The 15335-nt window shown below is 41.5% G+C and overlaps 1 protein-coding gene across 7 annotated transcripts in view; it reads left to right on the top strand.

Moving 5' to 3' along the window:
- The first annotated feature begins 656 nt into the window (after positions 1-656).
- The window catches only part of PPP4R4 (protein phosphatase 4 regulatory subunit 4), a 98703-nt gene continuing 84024 nt past the window's right edge, over positions 657-15335 (top strand). For 3 of the 7 annotated variants that reach the window (XM_072839782.1, XM_072839783.1, XM_072839784.1), the window contains exons 1-2: positions 657-912; positions 2414-2487. In XM_072839782.1, coding sequence (XP_072695883.1) covers positions 787-912; positions 2414-2487 — 200 coding nt within the window. In that variant the 5' untranslated portion in view covers positions 657-786. Of the gene's footprint in view, positions 913-2303; positions 2324-2413; positions 2488-10706; positions 10730-15335 lie in introns of those variants that run through there. The other 4 variants (XM_072839781.1, XM_072839785.1, XM_072839787.1 and 1 more) reach the window with 4 other exon arrangements.

Raw genomic sequence — 15335 nt, forward strand, 5'->3', positions numbered from 1 at the left:
GCCAAGTCTCACTGATGGTTTAAGATTGGGTGCTTCCCCTCCGGGAGTCCTTTTCTGGCCGCCGCCCCGCCCCGAGTGCTCGCCTCATCCAGGACAGCATTCCCTGCACCCTTGCTCCCATCACCCGCTCGCACACACCACGTCGTAATTGCTGATTTGGGGTACACATCCCTCCCCCAGGGCCACAGCTGAGTTAGGGACGTCTCCTAACGCCCACAGCTGGCCTGCTGGGGTGGGCGACCGCGCGAACTAGCGGAAGGTCTCTCCCGCAGGTTGAAGACCACAGCAGCCCACCTCCCTCTGCTTTGCTCCTCCAGCCATTGGCTCAGCCTCGCCACTCCCGGCCCCCGCCCCCAGCCCGCCTCCGCAGGCTGCAGGAGGCGGGGGCTCTGCGCACGCGCCAAGGGGCGGGGCGCGCTCGGCCGGGGGCGGGGCCAGGGAGGCCGGAGGGCGACGCGCGGCGGTGCGGGCAGCCACGGCCCAGCGCGGCAGTTGCGTCGGGCTCGCGTGCGCGCGGCGCCGGGGGGCGGGGCCGAGGCGGGCCCGTGGCCCCGCCCCCGCCCGTGGCCCCGCCCCCGCAGCCCGCCCGCGCGCCTCGCCCCGCCCCCCCGCCTGGGCCGCCCCGCCCCCGCCCCTTCCCCCCCGCAACCCCGGCGGCGGCGCTCCCTCTCCCGCCGCCAGCTATAGCCTCCCGCCCGGCTCCCGCGGCCGAGAGCGGGAGAAAGTCCTGCCGGGGGGCGGCCGCGGGGCTGCTCCGGCCCGGGCGGCGAGGGGCCCCGGCGGTCCATGCATCCGCCGCCGCCCGCCGCTGCCGCTGCCGCGATGGATTTCGGTCAAAACAGCCTGTTCGGCTACATGGAGGACCTGCAGGAGCTCACCATCATCGAGAGGCCGGTCCGCCGGAGCCTCAAGGTGCGCCCCGGGGAGGAGGAACCGCCCGCAGGGCGCCCGGCGACGGGCCCGCGCCCCGACCCGACCCCGACCCCATCCCCTTCCCGAGGCGGCCCGGGACCCACTCGGAGTGCGGCTGCCCCCCGTCCCCCTGCGGCCGCAGTGTCACCCCGACCCGGCCGCCGCCGGGGCTCGCAGCCCGGACCCCATCCCCGGGGGACGGCCCTTCGGAGCCCCGGGCCCCGACCCGACCCGACCCCGACCCCATCCCCATCCCCTTCCCGAGGCGGCCCGGGACCCTCTCGGAGTGCGGCTGCCCCCCGTCCCCCTGCGGCCGCAGTGTCGCCCCGACCCGGCCGCTGCCGGGACTCGCAGCCCGGACCCCATCCCCGGGGGAATGGCCCTTCGGAGCCCCGGGCCCCGACCCAACCCCACCCCATCCCCATCCCCTTCCCGAGGCGGCCCGGGACCCTCTCGGAGTGCGGCTGCCCCCCGTCCCCCTGCGGCCGCAGTGTCGCCCCGACCCGGCCGCCGCCGGGGCTCGCAGCCCGGACCCCATCCCCGGGGGACGGCCCTTCGGAGCCCCGGGCCCCAGCCCGCCCCCGGAGCGGACGGCCCAGCGTGGTCCCGGGCGCCCCCCGCCAGGCCCGGCCCCGCCCCCCTCCCGTCCACGCGGGATCCCCTTCCCCCAGCTCAGCCGGGCCTCCCTCCGCGGCTCCCCGCACCCGTGCCGCGGGCGTCCTGCCGCCGACCTCGGGAGCCCCCTGGACCCCCCGCCCCCGTCCTGGGTCTGCACACGTCGGTCCTCCGGGACTCCGGCTGGGACCCCGGTCCGCCCTCCCTGGGCTCCCCTCCCCCCGCAGAGTCATCTGCATCCCAGCCCCCAGCCCCCGGCTGCTGGCAAACCCGGTTTCCCGACCGCCCCCTCCCCCAGCCGCCCTCCGCTGCTCCCTGGAGCTTTTCTCACTCCCACCTGCCGCAACGTCGCGAATCTTTGATTTCCTTCCAGCCCCAGAGTTTATTCCCTTCCCTTCCCCCACTCCACATTTCGTCTTTCTTCATTCTCTCCCGGCTGCAGTTTGCCTCCATCCCCTTTGTAGCATTTCCTGGGGGTGGAAAATGCTGGAGAAATAGCCTCGGGGCATTAGGGATTTTCAAAGTACGTGTGTATTTTATGCATGCATGTAAAATCGAGTTCGGCAATGTCCTGAAGCCACACTGTAATTCTCAAGATAGAACAGTTAAAACAAAAAAAAAAAAAGCAACGAACCCATACCCCCAACCCCCAAACTCCAAACTCCACCCCCCCCCTCCACCCCACAACCCGACGCTTCCTTAGAGACCTCTGTGGTTGAGGTCCGCACCTGGAGTCCGCAGACTCTTGATTAGTTTTCAAGGATGATGCTTAATTGTGAAACTTTTCCATTAGTCTGTACGTATATGGGGTTCACGGAGGGTCACTGGGGTGGGGGGCAGGACTAACCCACGTGTGTGTGCATAATTTGTGTTTTGCACTTGACAGACACCAGAAGAAATAGAAAGATTGACCGTCGACGAAGACCTCAGCGATATTGAAAGGGCTGTTTATCTGCTCAGGTATTGGCCCCAAGTCTTTCCTGTGAATTTGTTGCTCGTTCCCTGTGGCAGCAGGGATGAACGCGTTGTGGTGTGTTCAGATGTAGTGTGAACCGCTTGAACAGAGTACTTTGGCATGCACAGCACGTAATTATGTTTTAAGTTAAGATTTTGAAAAAAAAAAAAAAGATTTTGGTATGGGCTTAACGTTTGACAACTGAAATCAATTAAGACAACCAACTTCTAGACTATTTCTTGGAGGAGGAGGAGAAACAGAACAGCTAAGGATTTGAATTGGATCTCGTTCTATTTTATTTTATTTTATTTTATTTCATTTTATTTCATTTCATTATTTTATTTTATTTTATTTTATTTTATTATTTTATTTTATTTTATTTTATTTCATTTCATTTCATTTCATTTCATTTTATTTTTTTGGCTTTTATTTTCCAGCTTTGGTTGTTCTCCCACAGATCCAGTAAGTTGAGATGAGTCTTAAAGAATGTTCAGTGATTAATTTTAAGTTAATCATAGAGTATGAACTTATATGCTATTTACTAAGTAGAAAAAACCCACACACAAATAGAGTAGTTCAATTTGTTGCTCAGCATAGCCTGTTTATATTACTTCTGCTACGTAAGCTTTGTAATTTTGTCTGAAAGAGTTTAAAATTTAATTGAGCCTCTCTTATGCAAGTGTGATCTCCCAAGCTCTGCGCAATTGCTTAATCCAAGTGGTTATTGCAAATATTTATAAAATTTCTCTTAGCTGCTTAAGAAACTTTGGATTTAGCTTCTTAAAAGCTAATGCAGTGAACATTAATGAAATTATCTGTGAAAATACTTCAGAAGCAGAATTTTTTCCTAAGGTATTTTGTGTATGTTTGTTTTGAAATTTCTCTTTGACTTACAGCCACTTGTTTTTCGCTTTGGCAAGTTAGTTTTCACTTTTGTATTTTAGAACGGATTTTGAAAACTGGTGTTATTTGCCTCCTGAGATATTTATCATCCTTGTTTCCTTAGCTTAGGTCAGGTTTGCCAGTTTCAGGTGCTGGCAAGTTTCTTGTTCTCCTTTCTAATTTATAGGTCATACTTCTAGTTCCATGTAATTCATGTAATTCAGTGGAGGGTCCTGTAAAAAGAAATCCCTCTCCATGACTTCCCTTTCCATGACTTCTCTTAATTATTCTTTAGCCTATTCATGGCCTCTTGGGTTTCTCTTCTTAGAATTGTAGCATGCTTATCATTTAGGCCATTCTCTCTAATAATTCTACCACTTGAAAATGTTTCTGGGCATTAGACCTTATGTTGGTGTTATTTCCCCTACTTTGGTGATCTTTGGTAGTATGCTGTCATTATTTCTCCCCATTTATTTAAAAGAAAACTTTTATTTATTTATGAATTAACAGTATGTGTTTCTGGTGTTTACACAGAGAATAGTTCAATGCTTAACCTTTTTTGATACTTTATTGTGTTGTATTTGAATACTTTATTCTTTAGTAATTAACATGCTCAGCAGGGTGAACAATAGTTGTAAACTTCCACCTTTTCCCAGAGTTCTTTTGTTTGGAGTAGATAGACCATTGTTGAGAGTTTGGATAAGTTTTTAAACCTACAGCAGTTAATGATTTGTAATAAGTTCCTACTTATTCCTACTGGATTCTCTTTTTTTTTGCATAAACTCTGGCTTACAATTAGGAAATGGAGAGTCTTGCTCTACTTACTTGTGACAGCAGATACCTTATTCAGATATCAGTGACAAGGCTTCTTTTTTAGGAGAGCTTACTTGTTTTCTATTTTGCTTTTATTGTTAGTGAACCGGGTCATCTAAGTTGTCTGTATTTCTCAGACACAGAACATAAGTTTTATCTAGTTCTGGAATTTACAAAGCCCTTCAGAGACAAATGGGTCCTCTCATTCTTATTTTATTTTTAAAGATTTATTTATTTATTCATGAGAGACACAGACAGAGAGAGAGAGAGGCAGAGACATAGGCAGAGGGAGAAGCAGGCTCCTCACAGGGAGCCTGATGTGGGATTCGATCCTGGATCCCAGGATCATGACCTGAGCTGAAGGCAGGCACCTAACAACCGCTGAGCCACCGGGGTGTCCCAGGTCCTCTCATTCTTAGACAAGTTTTTTTTTTTTTTTTTTTTTTTTAAAGAGATCTGATATTTTCTTTAGTTTCTTGTGGCTGGTCTGCCTTGAAGGAGGTTTGGAAGGTGACTCAGAAGGCAAACACTAATTTGGTTGTGTATAGGTTCTCCAGCAGAGTTTTTAGTATTTATACTACCTCACCGCCTCCTGGGGGAAAGTGGGATTTCACCTGTAGGCCAGCTTCTCAGCTTCTAAAAGCACACTGCCTGAACCGTTCTTTCTCCCTGGGATTCGGGGAGGGTGTGGGGATTGTCTTATAGATGAGTCCCGACTTTGTCTCTGTTACAGCCTCTTCTGCTATCTTATACTAGGCCTTTTATTTTAAACGTACTCTATTTTTTCCTTTAAATAAAATATTTAAATAAAATAAAAAGGTTTTATTTATTTATTAGAGAGAGCTCACATGCTGCATATGTGTGGGGTTTGGGGGGAAGGAGCAGAGTGAGGGACAAGCTAACTCTACTGAGCATGGAGCTCATGGGGCTTGATCCTAGGACCCTGAGATCATGACCTGAGCTGGAACCAAGAGTCAGATGCTCAACCAACCGAGCCACACAGGTGCCCCTTGGTTTTTTTTTGTTGTTGTTTGTTTGTTTTTCATCTGATTTTCAGATTTTTGAGTGCTCTACCTTTTTCTTTGTATGGGATATTTAATATCCAGATTCCCCCCGCCTCTGTCTTTGAATGTCAGATTTGTCTCTTTAGTTCTCTTATTTTGTATATTAAAACTCTTTCGGAATCTTAGGTTAAATTAGAATTCATGCAAATGTGTTTTCATCACACATGCTTTTATGTCAGTAGAGGTTTTGATAGCATTTAAATTGAATCTAATATCTAAAACATTATCTGTAGAGTACTGTCATCCAATGCAAAGCAAATTACATGGTTCATTATCTCACCCTAAAATATGGCAGATCAATTGTTAATGCAGTTTTCATAATTAAGCTTAGAACATTACGGTATTTGAAGACATGACACAGATGAATTTGTGGTTTTGCATAAATACGATGCTGATACATCCATCTGTGGCATTTAGTGCTGAAGCAGAACAGCTTTCCTAATAGTCACAGCTTGTGGCTTCGTCAAAATCATATCGCATCATCTTTTTCCTGTTCTCTGTCTTCTTTGCGATTTTGGCATACATTTTAGGAATGTACTTAAAATATGTGGATAATTTTGTTAAAGAGCCCTAAGTTTGTATACTGTGCTTCATTAGGTAGGTCTTTACTTACATATCTGTAATTGCCTACCAATTATTGTTTCCACTCAGTCCTTTACTTTTTGAAGCAGTCCTGCTGGCCTCTTCACTGTTATTCATATTCATTGTGTTCATCCTTAGCTCTGCTTTTTCTTGTCCTGGAGGACCTTTCATTATACCTGTTCAACATTTTCCATCTCCCGGATCCAGCTATGATCTTGCATCTTCCATAAAGCCTTTCTTAACTGCTGAAACCACATGGAGCCCAGACTTTTTTGAGCTCCCATATCACTTATTGATGCCTTCCCTCAAGTAGTGATGAATCACTACACAGTATTCCTTAACCTGCCTGTGCGTGAACATTTTCTTTCATTGTAAGCTCCCAGAGGGCAAGCCATCTGTTATGTTGTTGCTGTTTTGGTCTTTCTCATTCTGTGCTGTGATATAAATATATACTTCTTAAGGTGTTTTTATCAATTTAAGATGACCAAATGGATTAAGATACTTCTGAGTTTTTAAAAAATATTATAGGCAATAGAATCAATCAGAGTTAGGTTATAGCCTATTCTACTGTTTATTATCTGTGTAACCATGAACATGTTATTTATGGTTGTTATGCTCTCTTTTCTCATCTGTAAAATGGAAATAGCAATTCCTGTTTCCCAAGCTTGTATTATGTATGGAGCCCTGACACCGAACAGGTACCCAATTAATGTTAATTTCGTTCTGTGTCTTTCCCCCATCCCTACTTCCTTGTTACTTAAGTTCTCAGGATACATTTCAAATTTTTTAAAGAGGTTACGATATTAATTTTGCCTTCCAATAATTTAGTAAAGTAACTGGCAAGTAAAGTATGTCAACTGAAGTTTATGATCGATACTATTAACTTCTTTGGCTAATAGTCTTTATCAGAAGCCAGAATCTTCATGAATTATAATTAAACATTTTTAAGCCTGAGTGATAAGGCCAGCCTGTTTTAAAGATTTGTATTTTCTTACTAAATGACTTTATCTTAAGCAATATTTGCTCTTAACATATTGGATGCATTGTGTGGATTGGTTAGTGTTAACCTCACTTTTTTTTTTTTTTAAACATAACTGTTTTCTTTTTTTTTTTAATTTTTATTTATTTATGATAGTCACACAGAGAGAGAGAGAGAGAGAGAGAGAGAGGCAGAGACACAGGCAGAGGGAGAAGCAGGCTCCATGCACCGGGAGCCCGACGTGGGATTCGATCCCGGGTCTCCAGGATCCGCCCAGGGCCAAAGGCAGGCGCCAAACCGCTGCGCCACCCAGGGATCCCTAACCTCACTTTTATGTGGGTTGTTTTTACAGTCGCTGTAACACTGCAAATTAAAAAAAAGAGATTATTTATTTTAGAGAGAGAGAGCACTCTGGAGAGGGAGCATGCACATGGGCAGGGTGAGGGACAGAGGGAGAAGCAGAGGAAAAGACAGAGAATTCCATGCAGACTGCCTGCTGAGGGCAGAGCCTGGAGCAGGGCTTGATCCTAGGACCCTGAGACCATGACCTGTGTCCAAATCAAGAGTTGCCTGGGTTACCAACTGTCCCCCCATCCCAGGCCCCTATGCAGTGAGTTTTAGATCATTTTGCACTTTGCCTTCCAGGGATAGCCAGGTAAAGTGCATCTTTAATTAGGAACTTTTCCCCTCTGCCCCGCCCCTGTCCCCTGTTTGAGGAGTAAGTGCTCCCCCTAGTGAAATCGTAGAGGGAGCTTTCTGCAGCCAAGTCTGAAAACGAACCAAAGTCCTATAAACTTGGCTACTGAGATACATATACAGTCACCTCTGGAGACTCTTGGCATTCAGGACTAGAACAGGACAGCAGTAAGATAGTGGGGAAGAACTTGAGGGATAAACTTGGCTACCTGGCTAGGTTTTGATAGTTTTATCTTTAAAAATACCTATTGTATTTGTTCTGCAAATGTGAAAAGTTGTGTGAAAAACTCCTTTGTATGGCCTTATTTCTAAGATCTTCTGTATCCCCACACTTCTTTTATTTTCACTAATGTCTTGATTTCTTTTTTTGATGCCTTCTGCCTTTTAGTACAGTTTCAGTAAAACGGATATATAAGGGATGTGTGTGTGTGTGTATATGTATGTGAGACAGAGGGAGACTGTGTATGTGTGTGTATGGGGGTGCTTGACTGTCTAGTATTACTTTGCCAAGTTTTCTTGAGTGATGTACAGAAGAGCATTTTTAATGCCTCACAAGTAGAATGGATAGTTGGTTACTTAATCCAAAAAAATGGTCAGTGTAGGAAACCATAGAAATGATACCTACGTTCAACATTTTATTTTAATATAAAAATATGTTTTTGTTTGCCAGTCTTTTGTTGTAGGTCCACTGCCTTTTCTTTGAGCATAGGTCTGCTGATTATAGTTCAGGATCTGCTTTATTGCATTGATTACCCCCATGAAGCACTTTTAATGTCAAGTTTATGTTTCTTTAAAGCTAGGTGAGAATTGGAAGGTGGCTTAGGAAGCGTTTGGAAAGCATGGTCCTAGAGTTTTGTGATTTTCTACTCATCTTTTGCAAGTTGTCTTGTTTTTCCTAATTCAGTAGCAATTTTCTTTGGCAAGTTATCTTTACTGAGTGTTTCTAAAATTTTCAATTTAATTTTCATAGAAATGATTGTTTTTGCATCTCATGTTTCTGCAATATTTAATTAAATTATGTAATTGTAACAGCCAGTAAAATTGGGATAAACTGGTCTGAGAACAAATACAGGCAACTCTTGGTTACAAATCAACTAGAGCAGAAGCCTGTGAATATTCTAGAAAGTAGCCTATTAGCTATGACTTTCAGCCTGTCTTTGGCAAGGAAGTGGAAAGTGTTGTTTAGTTGGAAGAGTCTTTTAACACCATGCAGAGAGAGATACTGTTTTCAAAGTGTGCACTGTGATGACCTCCCTTCATCCTTGGTTATCCATGATATTTCTCTCTTGTTTCTGCATTGATTTTAGGCTGTGGTGTGGTCTGTTATTCATTTACGTTTGTATACTAAAAAAAAGAATTAGAAATCTTAAAGAGCTTCCTTCCTTCCTTCCTTCCTTCCTTCCTTCCTTCCTTCCTTCCTTCCTTCCTTCCTTCCAGGTGGAGAGGAAAGTGAAGGGGCAAAGGGGGAGGGAGAGAGAGAATCTTAAGCAGGCTTCATGCCCAGCAGATCATGACCAATCTCACGATCCTGAGATCATGACTTGAGCCAAAATCAAGAGTTAGATGCTTAACTGATTGAGCCGCTCAGGTGCTCCACAAAGATACTTTCATGGACATATGTTTTTGTCCTGTTTTTTAAAACAAGCTTTTTGAATATCTGCAGAAATGTGCATAAATCCTGAATATATAGCTTGTTGAATTTGCATGAATGAACACACCCATGTAACCAGCATACAGAACACAATCTACTATATATTAGCCTAGCACCTCTCTTGTACTTCTGTCCAGTTCCTTCTGTTCCTTGCAAAGGGTAACTACCATCCTGACTTTTAACATCATAGATTAGTTTGCCTGATTTTGAACTTAATATAGTAGGAACCATGTTTTATGCTTAGCTTTTACTGAACCTTTTCAAAAAGAGATTTGTCCATGTTGTTGCATGGATAGATTGTTCATTTTTCATTACTGTATAGCATTCCATTATATGCCACAATTTATTCATATAATATTCACATACAAGTCTCTTGGTGAATAGATGTGTGCTTTTCTTTTAGTTATTTTCATAGAAGTAGAATTACTGGTCATTCATGTATGCATATGATCAGTTTAAAAGATACTGCTAAACAGTTTTCCAAATTGTGTCAATTTAAACTTATACCAGCAGTGTATGAGTGACCCCAACCCTTAGTGTTTAGGAAACAAAGTGACAAACTTTCTAGTATATAAATTTTCTAGCATATTGATAATGAACTGCCTACTTAATCACCTGAAGAGGTTTTTGTTGGTTTTTGTTTTCCTGTGCCTGATTTTACTTATACCATTGAACATTTTTCTTTTCCTACAAGAATGTTCCCTGTAAGAGGTCCCATTTAAAGAAAATTGCCCAAATTATCATCCTCTGTGAAGATGATGCTCGAATAACTTGCCTTTCTACATTGAAGTAGGAAGCACTTTCATTTTTGTGTTTTAAGATAGACGGACCAGTGTTTCACATATTAAGAGGAGTATATAATGGATTCCGGTTGTATATCTTATTATTACTCAGGCCAAATTACTTAAGCCCTTGGCAAACCTTGAATTCCCTGTTTCGGAAAAGTACTAGGTCACTGAATGTAGGGGGTTTGGCGATTATTTCCATCTCCTTTGCCTTGCCTTTTGTTATGAGCATAACAATGACATGTTTCTTTTTTCCTATTTACTGAAGCTTCAGAAGGCTGTCTCTGTGACATCAGGAGAAAGCAGAATGCTCTCAAGGGATCTGTAGGAAAAGCTTAACAAAAAACTATTTTCATCAGTGAAAAGTGACCTATATCGTGTCATTGGAAAGATCTGGAGCTTACTAACATGATGCAATTATGAGAGATTTGGGAAGTTTTTATCTTAAGTATAGTCAGATATTAGTAATAGAAGAGATTTGTAATGTAACTATTACTTTAGAATAAATCTTATGAGTTAAGGTAAAAGAGAATATTTATTGAGTACTTGTTAGGTGTTGGGCATCACCTGGGGAATGATAACATTATGCAGCAAATAACTTGTGTTCAGGAAGTAGTTGTTTAAGGGAGTGAATGCATTTTTCTTAGAGCTCAGTAGAAGAGAGGGCATCCCCAGTTAAAGTGTGTTGGGTGTTAAGAAGGCAGGACGTTGTGTCAGAAATACTTTATATTAAGACAGACCCAGATTGATTCTTAGAGGCTGGGGCTCACTCATTTACTTATGAAGAAACCTTGGGTAAGTCGCTTAGCTTCTCTGAGTCCAAGCCTCCTATTCTAAAATGAGAATAATAATACCTATACTGTAGGATTGTTAAGATTAGAGGAAATGTATGTAGAGGGCACAGTGCTGGGTTCAGAGTTGTATTTAGAGAAGGGTAGTTTTTTATTTTATTTTATTTATTTATTCATTCATGAGACATACACACACACACACACACAGATGCAGAGACACAGAGAGAGAAGAGGGAGAAGCAGTCCCGTGGGGAGCCCGATGCGGGACTCAGTCCTGGCACCACAGGATCATGCCCTGAGCCAAAGGCAGAGGCTCAACCGCTGAGCCACCCAGGTGTCCCAAGGGTAGTTGTTGTTGGTCTTTTTAATCACCTGTTTGCAATTCAGTACATGATTTATAGATGTATGTATAGGGTATATGGAAAAATCCCATCTGGAAACTTCCTTTAGTTATAAAGTTTCTCTTCAGATGGTACCCCTTTGCAGTCAATCTTCCACTGTGACCCTGGGCAACCAGTGATCTGCTTTTTGTCATAGATTGATTTTTAGACGTATGTTCTAGAATGTAGACGTATGTTTTCATATCTCTTGGATGAATTCCTAAAATGGAACGCTGGGTTATGTGGTGAATATATGTGTGTTTTCATTTTTTATAGTTTTATGAGGTATAGTTGATATCCAATAAATTGCACATATTTTAGCTGTACGATTTGATGAACTTATATATATACATTTAAATATATTAAATAAACATAAATATGCATATATTTATATAAATTTATGGGTGTGTGTATATGTGTGTATATACATATATATAAAATGTATATATGTATATATATACACACTCATAAAGCTATCATCACAACTAAGGTAATGAACATATCCATCACTCTCCACAGTAACTTTTTTTAATATTCTCTCCCATTCCTCTGATCTCCCACTCTAGGCAACCATTGATTAACTTTCTGTCACTATAGATTAGTTAGCAATTTCTAGAATTTTATAGAAATTAATTGGAGTATCTACTTTTTTGTCTGACTTCTTTTACTCAATTGTTGTGAAGTTCATGTATACTGTTGCATGTGTCATTAGTTTATTTCTGTTTGGTGTTGATAATTATTCCATTTTAAGAATATAACATTTTGCTTATCTATTCATCTGCTAATGGACATTTGGGTAATTTCCAGTTTTTGGCTACTACAGACTTAAGTGGCTATAAATATTCAAGTACAAATCTTTGGTGGGTACGTGCTTTTTCTTCCTTCTCTGGTATACAGCTAGGAGTATGATGACTGGGTCATGTAGTGGATATTTACATTTATAAGAAACTGCTAAACTGTTTCCAATGTGAACTTATAATTTTACATTTCCAGGCAGTGTATGAGTTTGAGTTGCTCCATGTACTCATTAACATTTGGTATGATCAGTCTTTTTAGTTTTAAGCCATTTAATGGTGTTTCATTGTGTTTGTAATTTGGATTTCCCAAATGACCAGTGGCCCGTGAGCACCTTTACATGTGTTTATAAGCCAGCCATATATCTTGTTTGGTGAAGTATCTGTTCAAAACTTTTGCCCATTGGTTGGATATATGTTTTGCAGATATTTTTCCCAGTCTGTAGCTTTTTAATTTTTATAGAAGTATTTTTCCAAGAGCAAAGATTTTTTGCTTTGTTGCAGTCTAATTTTGATGGTCTAATTTATTGATTTTTTCCCCTTTATAATTAGTATTTTTTTGAATTATATTGAAGAGATTTTTATCAACTTCTAAGCAGTTTTAAGGTGTTAGCTCTTAATTTTAGGTCTGTGATCCATTTCCAGGCAAATGGTAAAGATAAGGTTCGAGGTTAATTTTTTTGCCCTTGGCTGTAATGTGAAATGGAAAGGGCCAGTTTGCTAGTGTAAAAATCAGGGGACATAGCATCTTTGTCTGTGATCACATTTAAGTCACTTAAGTTCTTCAGGCACCGTTCCCCCCTCTTTCCTCCATATAATATAATGGGTTGTGCCTGACAGAATTTAAGGTTCCATCTTGCTTGAGCAGGGTATCTTCAATTGTAGGATAAAGATGTTGAATCCCAGTTTATTATTTCATCCATTGAGTGGTGCCATTGGTCATCCCTTTGGGCAGAAGGTCCTTGGAGAGGTGAATGGTTTCACAGCTTTTTAAAAAAGTGTCATTTGTAAGGTAAAGAGTCATAATTCAGAAGGTGCCTGTGTTTCATTAAGGATTGGATACAATAATATGATTAAAGAAAAAATACTGCTCATTTTGCTGAACTAGAAAATATCAGAAAATAGTTTTTCTTTCAAGAGTTCTACATATTATAGATTTGGTGTGGAGATGTTTGGGGCAGAATGAGAGTTATATGGCCTGCATAAAAATATTTTACATGTTCATGTATGAAAAATCAGACTTTAAAGTCTGACTGACTTAGAATTGTCATAGAAATTCTCTTGGTAATAAGTTTACAAACTTGTCTGCTTGGACATTCTCTTGGTAATAAAATTAAACTAATTTGCTTGAAAAGTAGGTAATCTTGAAGAGGGAAGGGATTCACAAAAGTACATACAACCTGGCCATATGGGGAAAAGGACACCTCTCCTTGAGGGTCTGATAATGGTGGGGAAGCGCGGGGTGGGGGGTTGGTTTATACATGTGGATGGTGTATATGTGTAACTCACATAATTTTCTAGTCATATGGAGGATTTTCCCAGAACTTTTCTGTTATTGGTTTCTAGTTTAATTCTGTAATAGTCACAGAACGTTCTCTACTTTGCTTGACTTCTGAGGTTTTATGACCCAGAACATGATTGATCTTGGTGAATTTTCCATGCATACTTGAAAAGCGTGTGCATTCTGTTGTTGGGTATAATGTTCTATAAGTGTGAATTAGGTCAAGTGGGTTGATGGTATTTTTCAGGTCTTCTGTATCTCCAATGTTATTTTCTATGTACTTATTCTATTAATTACAAAGATTGGAGTATTGAAGTCTCTATACATGCAGATTTGTCTACTTCTTTCAAATCTGTCAGTTTTAGTAGTTGTTCACATGTTTTGGTTTCTGTATTTAGGTACATATAGTTAGGATTGTTTTCTTGGTGACATAACTCCTTTATAGTTATGTAATATTTATCTTTATCCCTAGAAATATTTTTTGTTTTGAAATACAGTTTATCTGATATTAATATACTCTAGCTTTTTTTTTTGTTTGTTTGTTTAGTGTTTACCCAGTATATCTTTTACTTTTTTTTTTTTTTAAGTAACTTTGGAAGGAATTATTTTAGGTTTCTAGAACACTCACAAAAATAGTTCAGAGAGTTTCCATATACTTTTCATCAGTTTCCTCTAAAGCTAATATCTTACATAACCTTGGTACTTTTGCCAAAACTAAGAAATTAACATAGGCACATCACTATTAACTGAACTATAGATTATTTTGATTTCATCAGTTTTTTCACTAATGTTCTTTTCCTCCAGGAAACCACATTGCATGTAGTTGCCATATCTCCTTAGTCTCCTCTTGGCTGTGATGCTTTCCTAGTCTTCCCTTGCTTTTCAAGATTTTGATAGTTTAAAGAGTAGAATGTCTCTCAAGTTGTAATTTGTCTAATGTTTTTCACATTATTATATTGGGGTTTATGGGCTTTTGGGAAGACTACCATGGAGGTGAAATACCTTTCTCATCCCATCATTTTAGGGGATACATGCTATCACTACAATTTATCACTGGTGATGATAATCTTGAGTACTTGGTTAAAATAGTATTTGCCAGGTTCCTCCAAGGTAGAAGTGGTGAGAGAGGACCTCTCTTGTTTCTGATCTTAAGGGGAAGGCATTCAGTCTCTCACCATTAAGTATGATGTAAGTAGTCCTAATTTGCTGACAGTTTTTATTAGGAATGGATGGTGAATCTTGTTGAATATTTTTCTGAATCTAATTGGTATGATATATGGCTTTTTTAACTTAGTTTTTTTAATATGCTGAATTACACTGATCAGTTTTCAAATGATGAACCAGCCTTGCATTCTTGGGATGAAATCTACTTGGTATGAGTCTTTTAAAATATTTCAGGGCTCTATTTGCTACTATATTTTGGAGGATTTTTGCAACTAATGTAATGAGAGATATTGACCTACAGTTTTCTTATAATATCTGTGCCTAGTTTTGGTTTTAGGAGAATGCTCATGAAATGATTTGGGAAGTGGTTTCCTATCTTCTGGAAGAGGTTGTGTAGAACTGGTAGGATTTCTCCCTTAAATATTAATTTTTTATTTTTTTTTAAGTAATCTCTACTCCCAACATGGGGCTTGAACTCACAACCCTGAGATCAAGAGTCCCATGCTTCATTAGCTGAATCAGCCAGGTGCCCCATATTTCTTCCTTAAATGTTAGGTAGAATTCACCAATGAAACCATCTGGGCTTGGGATTTTCTTTTTTGAAAAGTGTTTAACTAAAAATTCAATTATTTAATAGATATAGGGCTATTTGGGTTGTCTGTTTCTTCTTAAGTGGGTTTTGGTAGTTTTTTTCTTTCAAGTCCTTAATTGTATTCCATCTAAGTTATTGAATTTATGGGCATTGAATTCTCTATGCTAGTATTTCCTTTT

Source organism: Canis lupus, chromosome 9 (genome assembly GCF_048164855.1).
Source record: "Canis lupus baileyi chromosome 9, mCanLup2.hap1, whole genome shotgun sequence".
Taxonomy (NCBI): Eukaryota; Metazoa; Chordata; class Mammalia; order Carnivora; family Canidae; genus Canis; species Canis lupus.